At 43.5% G+C, this 18,640-nt stretch overlaps 1 protein-coding gene across 10 annotated transcripts in view; it reads left to right on the top strand.

The window, feature by feature from the left end:
• Positions 1-18,092, top strand: part of myo6a (myosin VIa) — a 60,808-nt gene extending 42,716 nt beyond the window's left edge. For 2 of the 10 annotated variants that reach the window (XM_027026043.3, XM_081695559.1), the window contains exons 23-36: positions 371-500; positions 1,060-1,150; positions 1,488-1,638; positions 2,828-3,036; positions 3,555-3,633; positions 5,612-5,772; positions 6,176-6,211; positions 6,615-6,650; positions 8,382-8,420; positions 9,698-9,801; positions 11,269-11,400; positions 12,900-12,926; positions 14,962-15,180; positions 15,520-18,092. In XM_027026043.3, the coding sequence (XP_026881844.3) occupies positions 371-500; positions 1,060-1,150; positions 1,488-1,638; positions 2,828-3,036; positions 3,555-3,633; positions 5,612-5,772; positions 6,176-6,211; positions 6,615-6,650; positions 8,382-8,420; positions 9,698-9,801; positions 11,269-11,400; positions 12,900-12,926; positions 14,962-15,180; positions 15,520-15,719 (1,614 nt within the window). In that variant the 3' untranslated portion in view covers positions 15,720-18,092. The remainder of the gene's footprint in view (positions 1-370; positions 501-1,059; positions 1,151-1,487; positions 1,639-2,827; positions 3,037-3,554; positions 3,634-5,611; positions 5,773-6,175; positions 6,212-6,614; positions 6,651-8,381; positions 8,421-9,697; positions 9,802-11,268; positions 11,401-12,899; positions 12,927-14,961; positions 15,181-15,519) is intronic. The other 8 variants (XM_035528903.2, XM_081695557.1, XM_035528902.2 and 5 more) reach the window with 8 other exon arrangements.
• Positions 18,093-18,640: the final 548 nt, after the last annotated feature.

Here is an 18,640-nt window from a genome sequence, read left to right as displayed (position 1 = left end):
AGTACCAGATGGCATTTTCAGTGAATAATTTACCTGTGATAAGGAGGCAATTGAATGTGTTGGAAGGGTTCTGTGATGGGTCTCTCTCTCTCTCTCTCTCTCTCTCTCTCTCTCTCTCTCTCTCTCTCTCTCTCTCTCTCTCTCTCTCTCTCTCTCTCTCTCTATTATATATATATATATATATATATATATATATATATATATATATATATATATATATATATATATATAAGAGAGAGAGAGACCTAAACAATTCAATTAAACTAAACAATTCACAAGGAAAAAGAAACAATACTGTCTTCCTTTCTTTCTTCCTTTCCCTTGCCTGTGCCTTTGCCACCCGTGTCTCTGCGCCCTACCCTCTCGTCAGTTTGCGGAGTTTGACCAGATCATGAAGTCTGATCCAGATCACCTGGCTGAGCTGGTGAAGCGCGTCAACAAGTGGCTGATATGCAGCCGCTGGAAGAAGGTCCAGTGGTGCGCACTGTCCGTCATAAAGTGTACGTAACGCATGGCCTCCTCTCGCTGGCCTTGTGCCAACACACTTGCAGACGTGCCTGGAGATGAGTTGCACCCTGTATCAGTTTATTTTCCAAGGGTCCCGTTTCCACTTCTAGTTACTGGATAGGCTGAGTGAACCATTGCTTTCTTGCTTGGACATTTTGGCTGAAACGCACTATGACCCAGGAAGTTTGATTAATGTTTGCACCCCTGGGGCATTTTCAGCTGTTTTAGCACATCAGTCTAATCTTTTTTCTGTCGGCAGTGTGAGTTGTGTCTGCTGTTGATTATGAACTGTCTGAAGGTATAAGAGTATAGGGCCAGCCAGTGTGCCATTCATACTCATTTAACATGCATGATGCAAGAACAGCCTCTTCCTGAAGTGATCTTGTAGGTTGTCATCATCAACACACACGCACACACACACACACACAGAGAGAACTTGTTTTCCAGTGTTTGAAGCAGTACAATTTGGTTGAGGAGCTTTTAGTAGCGTTTGTTGCCTTATCCAAATTTTTGCCTTATCCAAATCTTTTTCTCTCCCTCCCTCCATCCCAGTGAAATACAAGATCCTGTACAGGGCTAGTGCCTGTATCCAGATGCAGAAGACTGTGCGCATGTGGCTGTGTAAGCGAAAGCACAAACCACGGTGAGCGTTCTTCGAAGGAAACGGGTGACAACTCACATTTTACATCCCACAGTGGCAAGAACTTGTGTACTCATGGTCTACAACCTATTAGCCAAGGTTGTCTTTTCAAGAAAGAACATAATAAGTAATAGAACTGTGGTGTTGGCTAGAATGTTGTGGGAACAGAACATTGTTCTACCAGATCCAACAAATTACCAGGTCAAAGAACTAAAGACTGCTGGGGTGGAGTGTCATCAGGACAGGGTCACCTGTGGGCTGGTGGCAGATGCAGTGGTTTGATAATCCTTCCTGTGTGTGCATCTGTGTGTGTATGTTTGTATGTATGTGTCTGTTACAGCATCGACAGTCTGGTGAAGGTACGGAACCTGAAGAAGAGGATGGACACGTTTAACAAGGTGGCGTCTGGCCTCAAGGAAGGCAAGCAGGAAATGAGCAAACAGATCCAGGATCTGGACACCTCCATCGATGCCCTCACGCTCCGGATCAAGGTGCCTGTACACCTGCTCTGGCATCTGTGTGTGCGTTGACATGTGTGATGCACATGCTTGTTCTAGAGTGGTCAGGTTCTTCCAGCATATCTGAACTAGCCAGATTCTCATGCAGGGTGAGGTCTGAAGAGGCCCAGCTCATTCCATCTCCTTCCATGTCAATAATGGCCAAGCTTGTGCATAATTAAGAGATGCATATGTTCATATAGGTGAATGATGAAATCTGCATTCATGGAAGAGGAACTTCAACTCAAGTAATGAAACTCAATGCGGTTGATCCAGCATATGTGTTTAGCCATGCATTTTTTACATTTTAAAAAGTGACCCTTTAAAGTACATACATGGAGGTCAGTGTTATAATGGTTGTTTCATGAACTGCTCATTAGCACCATCCCATTGTCATTTGTTTGTCTTTCCCTCATATATGATGACAGTAGCACAGGTTACTCCCACACCATTACTCTGAGAAATGTGAGAACTTTGGGTCTGCTCATTGACCTTTTGTTAAGGAAGGCACATATATAGTGTCCTCTAAAAGTGGTGCCATACATTCCCTCAAATTTTCTAGCACTCCCCGGCTCACCGAGTGGCCGGGGTGCTGTCATCTCAGCAGCTGCTGATGCATATTTACCGACCCTTGCATCTTTGTCTCATTGGCTGCTGACTCTTAACATTCAAATCGATAGCTTACAGTGCTAGGTAACCATGACTGGCACTCAGATAGGAATATAGATAGGCCAACGAGGTGAGCAGGGCCCAAGGTGCTGAGGTGCTGTCTGCAGGATGGGGCTGGGTTTTTGATGGCGTGTGGGACAGAGAGGCCTCAGATATAGCACTGAGGTAGGAGTTGGAGATATGGCCCTGAGGTGTGGTTTCAGAGATGGACGCTTTTGGGTTTGGCCATGCCTTTGAGAGACAGTGGAGTTGTGCATATTGCATATGCATACATTTTTGTTTTTCAGCCATTTAGATTTTTTAAAAATGTCTGGTTCCATGGTATTCAAACAGCAATGTTACAGTGTTACAAAAAGTGTGCAAGAGAGTGCATATGATTCTGTTTGCATGCGTGAGTATGTGTGTGGGTGTGTGTGTGAGGGTGTATGTTTATGCATGCTTGCATGTGTGTCTTTATTTGTGTGCATGTGTATGTGTATTTTATTGAAAGTCGCTGTTTTTTGGCCCTGGCTAGGCTACGGTCATGAGCCGGGTGGAGATGGACGTGGAGCACCAGGCATTAGTGAGGCGCTCCGAGCAGCTTCTTTCCACCATGCAGAGGCAGAGACAGGAGGAAGAGGAGCGTGAGAGACTGCGCCGCATCCAGGAGGAGATGGAGCATGAGAAGAAGAGGAGGGAGGAGGAAGAGAGGCGGCGCAAGCAGGAAGAGGAGGAGAGACGCCTGTAAGAGCAGGGGGGCAGGGACAGAGAATGAAAAAACAGGTCCATGTGGGGGGTTGGCGTGCTGTGTGTGTGTGTGTGTGTGTGTGTGTGTGTGTCCTCTGTCTTTATCTGGTCCCATCGTCCATGTCTCTTTCTCAAAATTCTGAGCAGTAGGAGCTGGAGTGAAGTGGCACGACGAGTTTATTAATAAAGTCACGTAATGGGTGCGAGGGCAGAGCAAATGGCTTTTGAGAAGGCAAGTCACACGGCTTATTGATCACAGTGGGATTGATCAGTGGAATGATGGGGAAATGCTGGAGAAGGTCTCTCTCTCTCTCTCGCTCTCTCTAACTGATCTTGCTTGTACATCAGTCTGCTTATGGAACATAGAGTGCCATCTCCACTAAAGACACTTGGCACGCCTCTGCTCATTCACTTGTTTGCTTGCTCACTCTCTCCCTCCCTCTTTCTCTCCTTACCATCTGCCCCCTTCCCCCTATTTTTCCACTCGTTCACGTTCTCACCCCCCCCCGCCCCAGGAAAGCGGAGATGGAGCTGAAGAGGAAGCAGGAGGAAGAGTCAAGGAAGAGGCAAGAGGAAGAGGAATGGCGATTGCAGGTGAGCCAGTGCAACATCACTGGTGGGTGGGGCCTCATGCCCAGTGCGTGACCCCAGCTCCCAGCACTCTCCAACACATCTACCACCCCCTCTCTATTAAAACCCATCTATAATTCTGCTTTTTTCTCTCTCTCTCCCCACATCTTGTGTTTGCTCTCTGTTCCTTACAGTCTGTCTCCAAGCTGATTGTGGAAATGTAAATTATATTGTGAAACCATTAAAATCTGAAACACAGTTTTCAATATATTAGAGGAAAAAAAAAACACATTTTAATAGCCTGATGAAAAATGCAATGAATCAAAAGCAACAAAAAAATATTCAACAAAATGACAATAATAATCACTGTCCTTAGAACTATCTGAAAAAATTAAAATGTGCGAAATGCAGATGTATGGCATATTCTGTGATTGTTGAAACTATGACTATAATGCAGAAATATTTTAAGAGAAACCCAAAAATTAAAAGTCCCCCAAGAAAATGAAATATAACTAAATGTAAATCTTCTAAGCAACTTCTCTTTCTTTTCTGTAGCATCTGCTTTCCTCTATGTAGAAAAGCCTTCTTCAGAATAGACCATGTGTGGTCCATCTGATCAGAGGTTCTGTCTTAAGACACACAGCCTCAGGCACCCATCTCTCTCTCTCTCTCTCTCCTCTCCTCTTTCTCGCTCACTCTCTCCTTCTTTGTTTCTCTGGGGATCAGCATTCTCCTGTTCCACACACACCTACACACATACACACTCCAGTATCCTCAGGACTTTCTAAACAAGCACTGGAGAGAGCTGTAGCAAATTAAGAGTTCTCACCTCAGGTTCAAGCTGGAACATTCCCACTCGCAGTTGCGCTGGCAGGGAGAACAGCTCCTCCTCTAGTGCTATTTTAAAACATTAGACAGGCTTAGAGTTTTATGTACCCCTTAACTGCAGTCTTAAATGCAGCCTGCATGGATGCTAACATTTAAATATAGCACTGAACTGTGACCTCGTGCATTACCTCATTACCTTACCAATCATCTGGCCTGCAGTATGGCGTGGCAGATGATGAGATACAGAGAGTGAAGTAGATACATGGACAAAATGGAAAGGAAAAGATCTAGTCTGCACTCATGGGATATGATGGACTTATAGATGAGAACTTAGAAAAAAAGAGAGGAAAAGCACAGACTGGTGGTCAGTCACTCCCTCATTCATTCATTCCATCATTCATCACTCATTTATTTGCAAAGTTCATAGCCAGCTGAGTCATGGGCTACGAGAGAGAGAGAGAGAGAGAGAGAGAGAGAGAGAGAGAGAACACATTCTAGAGGCGAGTTGATATACTGTAGTGATGAAGGTAACTTGGACTAAGGGCTCTTCCATGAACTAGAACACCCTGTCCGGCCAGCACTAGGGTTGTCAGTGGTTATGAAGTGGTTCCCTCTCAGGTCCTGTGCTGAGTTTCCACTCTAACCTGGCTCAGGAGTTATCACTGTGTGGATGGCAGCAGGTTCTGTGGAAAAGGCTACAGGTGATGAAGAACTTGTGCCAGTAGAGTGCACATTTCAGTCTCTCTCTCACCGTCAGTAAAACCTTTCAGAGTCCACTGAACACTCACGGTCCACTGCTCCCTCCCCCCTGCAACCCAAAGCCCCTCAGTCCACACGCACGAGACCACACATCTACTCTGGTTACAAATTGACGGAGATTTCACTGTTAGAGCCTGCAGGGGTAAATGTATGCTGCACCATGGGACCGTCACCACATTTCAGAACCTGAACAGCCAACCTGAGTTGGTCAGATTGTGAGATTTAAAATGGTGGGCTCTGAATTGAAATACCAGAGATGTGCCGTGTGCCATGTGCAGTGTAGCAGAATGCGGTGCTGTTCTTTTAAGGTTGGCGTTATGGATCCGCTTGAACTGAAGTCATTCTTGTTGTGTGATCATAGTATTGGCGTAATTACTTTCTGAGTAATGTAACAGGATTGGCTCTGCTTCGGTAGGAGGAGATGGAACAGCAGCTTGAGGTGGAGCGAGAGGAGGAGGCAGCCCGGCAGGCGGTGCTGGAGCAAGAGAGGCGGGACCGAGAGCTGGCTCTGCGAATAGCTCAGAGTGAGGCGGAGCTTATTCCAGAGGAGACACAGTTGGAAGCTGCACTCCGAAGGTGTACACACACACACACACACACACACACACACACACACACACACACACACACACACACACACACTCGCAAACGCGCGCACACAAGTTGAATTCTACAATGTCCTAAATCTGTTCAGCATATGGCTTATACTGCAGTATTGCAGAAAATTGAATTTCTCCCCTAGCTGCCTCGATGCTTTACTATGATCTTATGCAGCTAGTGTCTGCCCTGCAAGTGTGTAATGAGAACATAATTGTACTTGTGGCAAAATCATAAATTTTCTTCATTATGAAGGAGGTAAAGTGAGAGTGAGATTTGGCCGACCCTACTACTGATCGCTCTCTGGGTTGGGACGACTCTTCATCTCTTTGAAGAACTTTTTAAACTGCTATCTCTCTCTTCTTCCTCTCTCTTCACTCAGTAATGGCAGTGCTCCATCATCCCCCGAGAGTGTGAAGTAAGACCCAGAACATCCTATTTGTCTTTTGACCCGCAACCTGACCCTAACCCTGACCCCACAAGCCCACGACCCAGCATGCTTCTGCAATCAGCCAGTCCAGAGCACCTTAGTGCTTCATGCTAATGTATAGCTGTTAACCCAGTCATATAGTAATTTACCTATTAAACATCAGCATGAGCATAAATAAAAAACCCTGTGATCAAGCACACAATCAGTAGAGTCACATGTTCAAGCCAATTTTCCTCGTAAATTTCCCATCTCCAGACTTTGCATTAATGGCAAATGATTTCAATAATTAAACCAAAATCATGGAAGTGCTGGAGAAGGAATCACCTTTTTCCCTAGTTGAGATTCCATCTGAATGAGCTCTGTTTAATCCTGTTCTCCCCCATTTTTACAGTTTTCCTTCACCACAAAAACTGAAGAGCCTTACCATGTAGGTTATGACCTCATTACCATATCTCTTCAACTCATTTAGCCACCGTGAATTTTAAGATACCCAACTATGTTATGAGACCGAAAACTAGATCGGATCGAAATTGGCTACACAACTGCAGAAGTGATAACCAATGGAAAGGTCCTGTATTGTATATCTATGCCAAATGTTGTGCTACTCTGCTGATGGGTAATCCAAACACCATACTGCTGTAACTCCGGTAACCTCAAACCCTCAATGGTCAAATTACATTATAATATCATCATGCCAAATTCACACAAACACACCATGCACACAGAATCCATATTAACATAACATAGGTCTTAACTTGAATACATTACTTGAATACATTACATTCTCTTTCTATCTTGTAAGCGCGCGTGCACACACACACACACACACACACACACACACACACACACACACACACACACACACACTACTTAGAATGTCCTTTGCTGTGTGTGATCAAGCTCAGAAGGGCATCTCCATGTCATTCTGACTGACACACACACAGACAGACAGACAGACACACACACCCACACACACACACAGAGAGAGAGAGAGAGAGAGAGAGAGAGAGAGAGAGAACATCCTACACTGTGTGTTATCCAGCTCTGAAGGGTAGCATGAGCGTGTTCCCTGGACAGGGCATCTCCATGTCCTTCAGTGTCTTGCTGATGTGCTGTGTCATCACTAATGAAGGATTACACTCTCAAAGCACCAGGCCTGCTGAGAATCTCTCTTTGTCTCTCACACACACACACACACACACAGAGACAGAGAGATCCTTCCTAGCTTCGTTAATGCCATCGCTTCTTCATAAATAAAAGAACAGGATTAGGGGGTTCTGGGTCTAAAGTCTTTTATATATATATATATATATATATATATATATATATATATATATATATATATATATATATATATATATATATATATATATATATATATATATATGAGCCCTTAGACTAGGTGAGTGGGCTGTATAAGAAAATAGCTATTCCTAAATGGTTCTGCCAATAAAAATACCATTAAAATAAAAGCTGCCATTCTACACTTTAACTATATAGATTAGCTTTATTTACAGTTTACTGTTCCAGACTAAGCCACCAAATTACATACGTACAAACAAACCCGCACACAAAAATAAGATGTAACACAGCTATGCAGCAGATGTTCTTCATACCCACATGACATTTTTACTCAGAAATTACTCATGGGTTGGACAGCAGGAGCAATTTTGATGCCACAGCAACGGCTGGGAGTCCAAGGCAGCATATTGGTGCTACTGTCTGGGTGATCAGCCTGTCAGTTACTGTAACAATAGCCAGTTGTATCTGTTTATTCTTTCTGACAAGTGGCAGTTGGTGTATGACTGGGAGGTAAGCTAGTTAGTTGGGAATAGGAACGGTGACTAAGTTGGGAGAAAAAAAATGGGATAAAATGAGGGAAAATGTAAATGGAAAAAAGACTAGAAAAAAAATTAGAAAAAAAACATTTTAATCTTTTGTAAATCATCAGGAGTACTATGAAGTGGATTAATGTATGCACAATGAACTATGTGGGTTTCTTTTGGAAGAGTGATTTTCTAACGTACGTGTGTGTGTGCGTGCGTGTGTGTGTGTGTGTGTGTGTGTGTGCACGTGCTTGTGCACATTTGCCTGTGTGTGTGTGTGTGTGTGTGTGTGTGTGTGTGTGTGTGCTCGCTACACCCCCCGTGTCCTTTAGGGAAGAGATGGCTCAGGAAATGTCCGATCTGCTGGCTAGGTGGGTGGAGAGACTCGGGTCGACCCGAGAGACTCCTGACTACAGTCTTCAACACTCTCTCACAAACAAACAAAGGAGATTAGACCTTAATTCAGGTTAATTCAGTAATTCCAGTAATCTTCAACTGAATTCCAACCCAAGGACAATGTCCCCATCATGACATTTAATTCATTAATTCATCAGCTAATTGAACCAAATTAATTGTTCTTGATTAATTGGTGCTGTAATATTGGTTGAGGCAATTACAGTATGACCAGTCTGCTTGTTGTCATTGATTTCCGGGAGTCATTTCAAATGAGGTTTAGTTCCTATTCCCTACCGGGAACTGAAGGATGAAAGTGAGCAGCTCCAATTGTTTCCCTGCATGGTGTCCACTCCCACTGAGGAGAATGGCTTCTCATCTCCACGACAACAGATTCTGCATTAGATTGTTAGGATGTAGCAGCATAGTGTGTTAACTCCAGAGGTGGTCATAAAGTGCTAGGCTCCATCTCTCTCCTGGGCTGTATCTGTTGCTTTGGAAGGTGCAGCAAATGTATTTAGATTTTTCTTTTTTTTTTTTGGTTGGGTTTTAGTTTTGGTTCCTGTTGCATTTAAAATAACTGAATGAGTAACCTTAGCAAGTGGCTACAGTGCTAATCCCCAGGACAACCAAGCTTTGGTGGAGCTCACAGCCATAGCAGGGAGAAGTGCCAGGTCATCCTCTCATCTCCTCACCTCTCCTCTCCTGGACATCTTAAGTATTATAAAGGCAGTTCAGTATAATTTGAGGCTTGGTGGATTTATGCAGATATGTAATTCTGCTGACATTTTTTACAATCACATGTAACAGGAAGGGCGGATGTGGGAGCGCACCTGTGTGTGTGTGTGTGTGTGTGTGTGTGTGTGTGTGTGTGTGTGTGTGTGTGTGTGTGCATGCACATGAGCATTTATTTTCTCCTTGTGCTATAATCGCAAGGGTAAATGAGGTGACCGCACACCTCTAGTAAGTGCAAATCATCATAATCATCCAATCAGCAAACCACTCCATCCACTTCTGACCAGCCATGACCGCCATTCGCTCCTAGCCAAGTTATTCTGCTGATATCGTCTGTGTGTGTTCTAGGGTCATTTTTCTTTTTCTGTCTGGCTTAAGGTGACTCGCTAATCCTCTTCTTCATTCCTTTTTGGCATCAGCTTATATAGCTGCCTCTTGAGTTACCTTCTACTTCAGAAGCACCATTTCTCACCAGGTCTAAACACTTCTTTTATTTTTTGTTCCTGTCCTGGGATGGCAGGGGCCCACAGGTGCAAGCTACGAAGGCCGCAGCTGGCGTCAAGAAGTACGAGCTCAGCAAGTGGAAGTACGCCGAGCTCCGTGATGCCATCAACACGTCTTGTGGTGAGACGCTGACACCAAATTAATGCCTGTTCAAAAGACTTTTCATTTGAAAGCTGTTCCCCTATCTGCCAGTTCGCAGTCTGATGACTGGGTTTGTACCAGCGTGTGGGAGGCAGATTTTCCCGCAAGGCTTCCATCGCAACTTTGAGTAATGGTGGAATGAGATCTGATTGGCTGAGGTTGATGTTCTGCCTCTCTTTGCTAGCACTGCATCAAAATATCCATCTATATACTCCATATGGTTAGGATATAAAAAATGCAGAGGCTGGATTTGAAGAGCTCTCTTCTCTAGCACAAAGAACATCTTGGGTTTAATTGTGTTCTGAATGCAGGCTCCGCCCTTTCACGGGAGTAGGTGGATCAGAATATAACGGCAGCTACACCCATCGCTGCCTCGGGAGCGCAGAGCCCCGCCCCCTCCCCAAATAGCATGGTCCTCTGCATGCGTGATGTATGGCCATGGCACCTGTCTCCAGAGAGACGCTCCTGATGTACCTGAGCATTAGGTGCCTTATCCTGGGTTAGCAGGCATGGCTAATAAAGCTTTATTAGGGTGGAGGCGGAGAGACTGGCTTGTTCTGCTGCAGTACTCTTGCCCTTCGTGGGCTGCAATAGCTGAAGGCAGAGGGGAAAAAAACTGCCTGACGGTAGCCCATGGCAACAAGGGATAGACCAGCAAAACACATCTTTTTTTTTTTCTTTGCTTTGTTTTGTTTTTAGAGCTTGTCATCACTAGTAAGCTTGAGTTAAAGGTTGTTATCATCAGGTATATTATTGCTAGAGGCTTTCTGGAAGAATGTATTTCTGCTACCTTTGGAATCTAGAATTCTTTTCGCTTACTTTTTCACCCATGGAACTTTTAGCTCTCGTGTTAAGAGCTGGGTTTTAACTGAGGCTGGCTCTTGTGTTAAGAAGATACAGGCAGTTGGGGGCTTATGTCTTGGATGGTGCTGTCTTTGACAGAGAGGAGACCCAGTTTAAAAAAACATCCCACACTAAAAATAATCCTAATCTGCTCAGTCTTGGAATAGACAGGTTCAAATGTAGAGAGCAGCAAAAATGTATGATGTATAGCTTATCCTAGTTATTATTATAAGTGCATTTAGTCTGTGGGTTTCTAAGTACAGGTCAGGTTAAGAGCTGGTGAAGTTGCAAAATGCTACAGTATTCTTTTAAAATGTGTGGTAGTGGATACAAAAAGGCTTTTTCTGTCGAAACCATGAGAGTGACGGGATCCAGCCCAGTGAGCAGCAAAGATATAGATTCATGTCTCAACGCACTTCTCCCTCCATGCATCTGGTGGTTAGGCTCTCTCTCTCTATCTCTCCCTGGCTCTTTCCACATGCCTTTTTTTGTGTCTTTCTTCTCTCTCTCCTGTGTTTGACCTTTTCCAGACAGCAAAAGCTCCGTTTGCACATTGTCTGATCCATCTCCCCTCCCATCTCACCCCTCCCTTCACTTCTGCAGACATTGAGTTGCTGGCAGCCTGCCGCGAAGAATTCCACCGCAGGCTGAAGGTCTACCATGCTTGGAAGTCCAAGAACAAAAAGCGCAACACAGAAGCCAACCAGAGGGCTCCCAAATCGATCACGGACTATGGTAAGAGCGGTGTTTTCCCCTGGGGGGTTCTCTGTGCCCCATGGCCCTGCTTAGTGGTGTAGGAAGCGCTTTCCCACTTGATACACCTAGTTAATTGCTTTTCGGAGCAGCAGGGTAGCAATCACTTCCGACTCGATGCTCCACAACGTCATCCACTGAATGCCAATGCTTCCAGCAGCATTCGTGATACTTAGGAGGGTTCGTTGCGTTCTGCATGAGAAAGTGTAAAAGAACACTTGTGTATGTGTGTGCATGCGCATGCAAGCTGCATTCTCTTTAAGGAGGAGGTGGCCCAGGAAGCGGTCCGTGTGTACGTGTAGGTGCGTGGGTGTGTGCATGCTTGTGTGTATGTGCATGTGATTGTGTGCATGTGTGCTCATGTGCCCTGCCATTTTTTCTCCTCATTTCATCTTTGAAAGTTTCAGAGAAAATGGGAAGCAGTATCTGTCACCACGACCGAGTGTTCTTTTCATCTCTGTACCCTGAACCTCCGAGTGATGCCCATATGTCATCCTATCGCACCTGCATCCTCCCTGTGTTACTACTGTGGAGTGTGCATGCATGCTTTTGCCAGGACTATGACGGTGATGACACAGGCAAAAAAGCGACCCGAATGACACACCCATATCAGCGCTAATACCGCCACATATGTGTTTTGTTCAGGTTTGTGTTTCATAACCTCGAACAGCCAGCAAAATAACAGTACACCATTTAGACAGGAAAAAAAGGCCAAAAAAGCCCATCTGCGGAAGGCGGCATTCGGTCAAATGCGAGGGCTCATGTGAATGGGCATCACTGTCAGAGAATGGGAGCAGGCTGCACCCGATAAACACCTGCACTTCTGTCCCTGTTGCCGAGAGTCACCATGGTGACAAAGATGCGGCGGGCGCTCACTGCTGCGCGCCCGCCTGGCGATCGGCCACGGTTGCGTGGTGTGGGCCACATGGGTGGGGCTCTGCATTTAGTCATTAGCTGAGCGCAGCTGCACGTGAGAGGACGCAGAACAGATAATAGGGCCTTGTGGGCCATAATGTTCAGTAGAGAGGAAAGGTCCACTCAGCCCAAGGTCCCGCGAACCCAGCAGAGGCATGCTGCATGGCATTCGATAAGCCCCTCTCTCTCTCTCTCTCTCTCTCTCTCTCTCTCTCCTTCCCTCTTCTCTCTCCTTCCCTCAGTTCCACTTTCTTTCCCCATCTCATTTTCTTTCGTTTCTCTCTCTTCCACGCTATCTCTTTTTATTTACCTCTCACGCTCTGCCTCTCACTCTCTCTCTTTCAGCTCTGCTCTTAAGATACCCATTCAGTTCACAGTCTGGCTTTGACCCAAGCTCTTTTTTGGAATGAAGGCTAATCTCTTATTCCCATGCTTAATAAAAATAAATACATGTTGATGGTTGTTTTCAACCATTTGGTTGTTTGATTCTCATGAAGCACTTTTTTCTGAAAAATGCCTGACATGTGAAGATGGCAGTATGTAACAGCTGACTCCTTTGTTTGCAGATCGTGCCCTGCATGCAAGAGAAGTCTGTAAGTGGCCCTTGACAGTAACATAACAACACTAACAGTTGGGCTTCATGGTACTTTTAACAGCTCTGAGTTTCATTTTACTTTCCTCTGCTTTGGCATACAGTCTGCACTTTGGGTGCATGTCCCCTACTCTCCTCACCTATCCAAACACCCACCCATCCTTTCCCTCCCAAAATCCCCGTACCCTCCCAAAAGCATTCTGCTGCAATTTGTTCATATGGGATATGGGATTCATAAGGGATTCATAAGAGAGTCATAAGAGCTTTAAGTCATAACGAAAAGAACAGTTATCACTCCCCCATCTAATACATGAGGAATACCGAGGCTGTTTTAAAAATATAAAAATATAAAAATATAAAAGTATATTCTTATATAGGAATGGAGTTATTATAAAAAAAATAAGTTGTAAAAGAAAGTGAATGTGCATAAAAGAGATGGCATATCGTTTTGGCAGCATTGATTACATAAGTAGGTGTGCATAGGCGTTCTAAAGCAAGTAGCCATTTTCTGAACAAGACTCATAGTGGTAGATGTAAAGGGACCTGTCCACCCATCATGGTTGGATCGATTGATCCTGACAGAAGCATAATGGGTTTATGAACCTGAGAAAGGGTGGGAACACAATCTTGATTTGATTAAATTGAGTGTGGATGCTCTCATTGTGGCTATGTTTAATGGAAGAGAAGTGTGCTGAGCAATTGAAAGCGAAACATTGTAATTGGCTTCGTATAAAAGCACAAAGCCGAAGATCTGTGCAGACATTCATAATCGAGCGCTGATTACCAAGTGTGCCATGGATCTCCTCTATCTAGGTTAGAAATTAGCCAATTTGATTTGCTGGTCAGCACAGCAGCCTGATGGAGAGCTCCGGGACAAACCGAAACCCATAAGAATGAAGCTCACGTTTCTTGGAGGCTTTGAGACAATCAGGTCTGGCAGCAGTTATTTGTTTAGGGAAAACTACTGTTTTTCTGCCTAATCTCTACCAACCACATCTGCACTGCGTGGTCGGTTAACACAGATGAAAATGTTTCATCATATCTAGAAATTATACTAAAGCCAAAGGAGCAAAGCTTCCTTATTACCTGCCTTTAGGCATTTATTGTAAGTGCATTTCGAGTCAGTTTTGGGGTTTTTTTTCAGTTCTTTTCTAAGTCCAGAGAAGATTAAGAACTCAAGGTATAAAATGCTGCAGTCTTTCTTTAAATGCTGCAGAAACTGATGCAAAAAGGCTTTTTCTGGCCTAATTGGTTCTTTCCGGGGCCAAACTTTCCCAAGAGCCCTAGCCCTGTCTGGGTGTTGCCCAATCAGTGGTGTCGGATGGAGGGAGAGTGTGGAGCAAACGCTCGCCACGCCAAGATGGCTCCTCTCTCCTCGCGATCTCTTTCCTGTGTGTCTTTGATTCCCTTGTCCATTTTCCATGTTCGTTGCCCTGTCCTTTTGGATATGCAAATGTGGTATTTTTCAGGCCTTCGTTGGAGGGGGTGAAAAGGAGCAGCGGAGTGTTGATGACGTAGCTCTATCCCCGACTGACTGTCCACCTCGAGAATTTATCTCATTATGTGCAAAAAAGAACTGCCTCTAATTCAATTAATGACCACCGTCAAATCATTAATGAAGTGGTAAACGGCATGACATTTTACTGGCTAGGATAATTGTAAGGGGAGGAGAAGGAGACGACCCTGTATTTCTCTTGTTCCGTTGAAGTGATTTTACACTTTTTAACAAAGGCTCTGCACACAAATGATGCTTTACAGTTTTATGTGACTGTAGAGTCATGTTGTGTGTGTGTGTGTGTGTGTGTGTGTGTGTGTGTGTGTGTGTGTGTGCGCACACACACACAGAGAGAGTGGGTGAAATAAGTGGATTGACTAAAGACAATCAATTTATTTGAGATTGTATGAACACTGCCACGTCTTACACTATTACACCTTTAGCTAGTGGCGGAGACCCCAATGTCCCCAGAACCCTGGCAGTGCTAAGGCGTGACCTCCCTCGAGGCCTTGCGACATAACCACGCCTGTGTCCCCTGTAGCCCAGCGCCACGCATTGCCACCTGTCCCACCCCGCCAGCACGAGATTGTGAAGAACCGGCAGCAGCGCTACTTCCGAATCCCCTTCGTACGGCCCAGTGATCAGTACAAGGACCCCGAGAACAAGAAGAAGGGGTGGTGGTATGCCCACTTCGACGGGCCCTGGATTGCCCGGCAGATGGAGCTGCATCCAGAGAAGCACCCCATTCTACTTGTGGCAGGTACCAGAGATATGACAAGAGTGCATGTGGTGCTGAACATGTGAATTTGAGTTGCCATGATAATGCTGTTTTGATGTTCCCCTTTTTACATATTAAACACATTTTACAAGTTTTATTTATTTATTTAAGTTTTATTTATTCATTAGTTATTTACCATTAGTTATTGTGTTGCAAGTTATGTTCTTGGAGTGCACTTGTGTGGATTTAATTCTTAATTGTGGATGTTGATGTCCTCCACTGTACTTGAGACTTGAAAAGCAGGTATAAATAAGGGCTGAAGTGAGGTGAATTCAGGTGTTGAAGGCGGCTGCTTCTGTCTGTCTGGCTGGCTGGCTGCAGGTAAGGACGATATGGAGATGTGTGAGCTGAGTCTGGAGGAGACGGGCCTGACCCGCAAGCGTGGTGCTGAGATCCTGCCGCGGCAGTTCGAGGAGATCTGGGAGCGGTGTGGGGGTATTCAGTACCTTAGACACGCCATTGAAACCAGGCAGGCACGACCCACCTATGCTACCGCCATGCTCCAGAGCCTGCTCAAGTAGACGTACACATACTTTGTGCATACTCATACACGCTCACACACTTATACATGCACGCATACAGTGAATACTTATGCCCCTGCCATGCTAGAGTCTGCTTAGGTAGATGTATGCATGTGTACACATATACACACACACACACACACACACCCACACCCACACACTTACTTGCTAGAGTGTGCTCCAGTAGCTTCATCTCCATGGACATACTCTTATAATCCAGGCATCTTTCTAGATCAAAGGGAAGAAGGCACTTCCAAGTGTAGTTCATTGTAGGACTACTCTCAACTCTCATCTCATCACTGAGCCAGTGTATGCTGGCTGGTGTCCTTTGCATTGCTGCCATTGGTTGTTTCATTTCCCTTTACATTTTTTTTCCTGTAAGATTTTCAAGTTGATTTTCGAAGAATCACTACATTTGACATCATATTTTTCTTGCATGTTTCTTTATTACATGTATAAGTAAGAAGCCTTAATAACTGACAGGGTGATTCTCTTTAAGCGCTTTCTTGATACTTTTTTTTTTTTTGTATATTATGAGATATTGATAATTAATATCTTCTGAAAGAAACATCACATTTTTGTGTCATCACAACATCCTACAAGAAATATTTCTTTCTATTGTAACTACATCTGCTTATGTGAGATGTGTTGCCATTTCATTTTGATAAGGTACTGCTAGTGCAGTGTAACACAACTGGAAAAAATCTTTGATAAAGATCCACTGTTTCAATGTTTTCAATCCATAGACACTACAATTACAATAATGTTAAATAATGATGACTTATTTGTGTATTTGTTGATTATTGGCATGGTAATAGTGTCATTTTGTTGCTGAATGTTACTTTTGCACTGAGAAGCAAAGGTTGAAGAGAAAAATACTCATTTTTAGTTCAGGTTTAAATTCTAAAGATGGACTATTTTTCTGAGCAATTTTTCTAAAGTTCCTTAACCATCATAACTGCTCCTAATGCTCTTCCAACTACTGAATGTTTGCAACATTTGAAATTGTTTTTTTCCTTTTCCACAAAGTTGTCAAAAGCATAAAATTGAGATGGGTTCCTCGAGATTACATTGCATTGGTCAATTTTTTTGTACGATTTCCAATGAAATATGTCCCTTTTAATGATTTTTCCTTCTGTTTACCTAAACATAATCTACACAAAAACAAATCCCAGAGAGATTTTTCTTTATTTTGGGCACAGGGACCCATATAACATGTTAGATTAGCCTCTTTGTCATCAGTAAATCAAGTATGAGTTCTGGCTAAAACATAATATGCAATACTTATAAGTGGCAAATTGTGGTTTGGTCGCTGTTGGTCCAAATATGTATGCTACTAAATGATGAAAATGGTGAAGCTAAAAAAAACTGCAATATCGTACAAAGTTAAAGAACATCATTATCTGCCATGCGCAAGACCTCAGAAACAGAATAAACTTCAGAATTCTTAATGTCCTTCTCTGTTGCAATTCTCCCTTGTATCTCACACATGCGCAGTACAGGACATTTTAAATATGTAAGTAATCATTCAATAATGATTCTACCGAGGTGTACAGGTTTATTTTCATTATCGAAGAGTATGCATTTTGTGTTCATGTATACCCCAAAAGCTAGATAATTAGCTATTTAAAGAACTGAACAGCGATGGTTCTGACCTGTGCTTCTCAGGCCTTCTTCGCAGGATCCAGCAGCACTGTGTACTTTAATGTCCCCATGATCCAACATACCTGCTTCAAATGCTTCAACTCATTAGCAGTGTGCTTGGTGAGCTTGACTGGGCTAAAATGTGTAGTGAGGCAGGCCTTCAGGAGCATGACTGAGAAACACTGGTTTAAACAAATGCCCTTTCAAGCCTGATACTGTCGGAGACTAATTGGACCTGCTGGTTATATGCGATACCATTTCCTCATGTACCAGTGGAGCAGGGCTAACATGCAACAAACGTTTCAAAATAAGAGCATCTAGTAAGCATGCATAAAACATGAAGATAATGTTGCACGTATAACAGCAAGGGGCACCACCTCATATCGGTTATCTTACCTCCTCTATGATTGGGACTGGGGCATTTATGAAAGCTGCAAGAATTCTGCTGCAGGCCCATCCAGGTGTAACCTGTATTGTACTGTAGCTCAGCTCTGCCTTGTGACTTGCGTTACATTTGATCCTATGACCATGACTTTTCCATAGTGTTTTTTTAATGGCAATCTCTAACTGATTTAAATAAATGAATTTCCTGTTTGACTAAAATTCTCTTTATCTTATTCAGATTTGCCTGTATGTGGGTAGGGGAGGGGGAGTATAAATAGGACCTGATAAATGGTTCTGCTGATTGTAAAAAATAAAATAAAATAAAAAATTCTTACATTCATGCCATGTTTCATCACAAGTTGCAGTCTTTAAATTGGAAAATAATACTTTTAATTTGCATTCCAGTGCAGTTCATGGAAAAAAAGGTCATTCTTCTATGCTGAATTTCCATCTTCATGACTATATTTGAAATCTTGCACTACACCTAATGAGGCTTTGAAGCACTACAACGGCCATATTCCAATGCTGTATGAACAATTATCACCAAAAGTCATTAACTCTAACAAAGGAAACCACAGAAACAAGAGCATTTCCTCAAGCCTTAACTAGTGCCGAGAAGAGCAAATTGCTATCATATAAGTGTTAATGACTTAGAAGACTGATTTGTAATTCTGATTTTGGCTCAAACTATTTCAGTCTACACAGAACACTACAGTACTAATTAAAACAATCAGAAATGCAACTCACACTACAAAACAATTAACATTTAATTTAAATTTAAATGAAAACAATTTAGCAATTCTTCATTCTTATGATCTTCCTAGACAACAGAATAATGATGCCGTCATTGTGGCAACAATAGATTTTTCATTCATGAACAAATACCTTAATGT

This window comes from Electrophorus electricus, chromosome 2 (genome assembly GCF_041902795.1).
Source record: "Electrophorus electricus isolate QZ-2024a chromosome 2, ASM4190279v1, whole genome shotgun sequence".
NCBI lineage: Eukaryota > Metazoa > Chordata > Actinopteri > Gymnotiformes > Gymnotidae > Electrophorus > Electrophorus electricus.
Note: the sequence above shows the minus strand (reverse complement) of the source record. Positions and strands in the feature narration are given on the sequence as shown.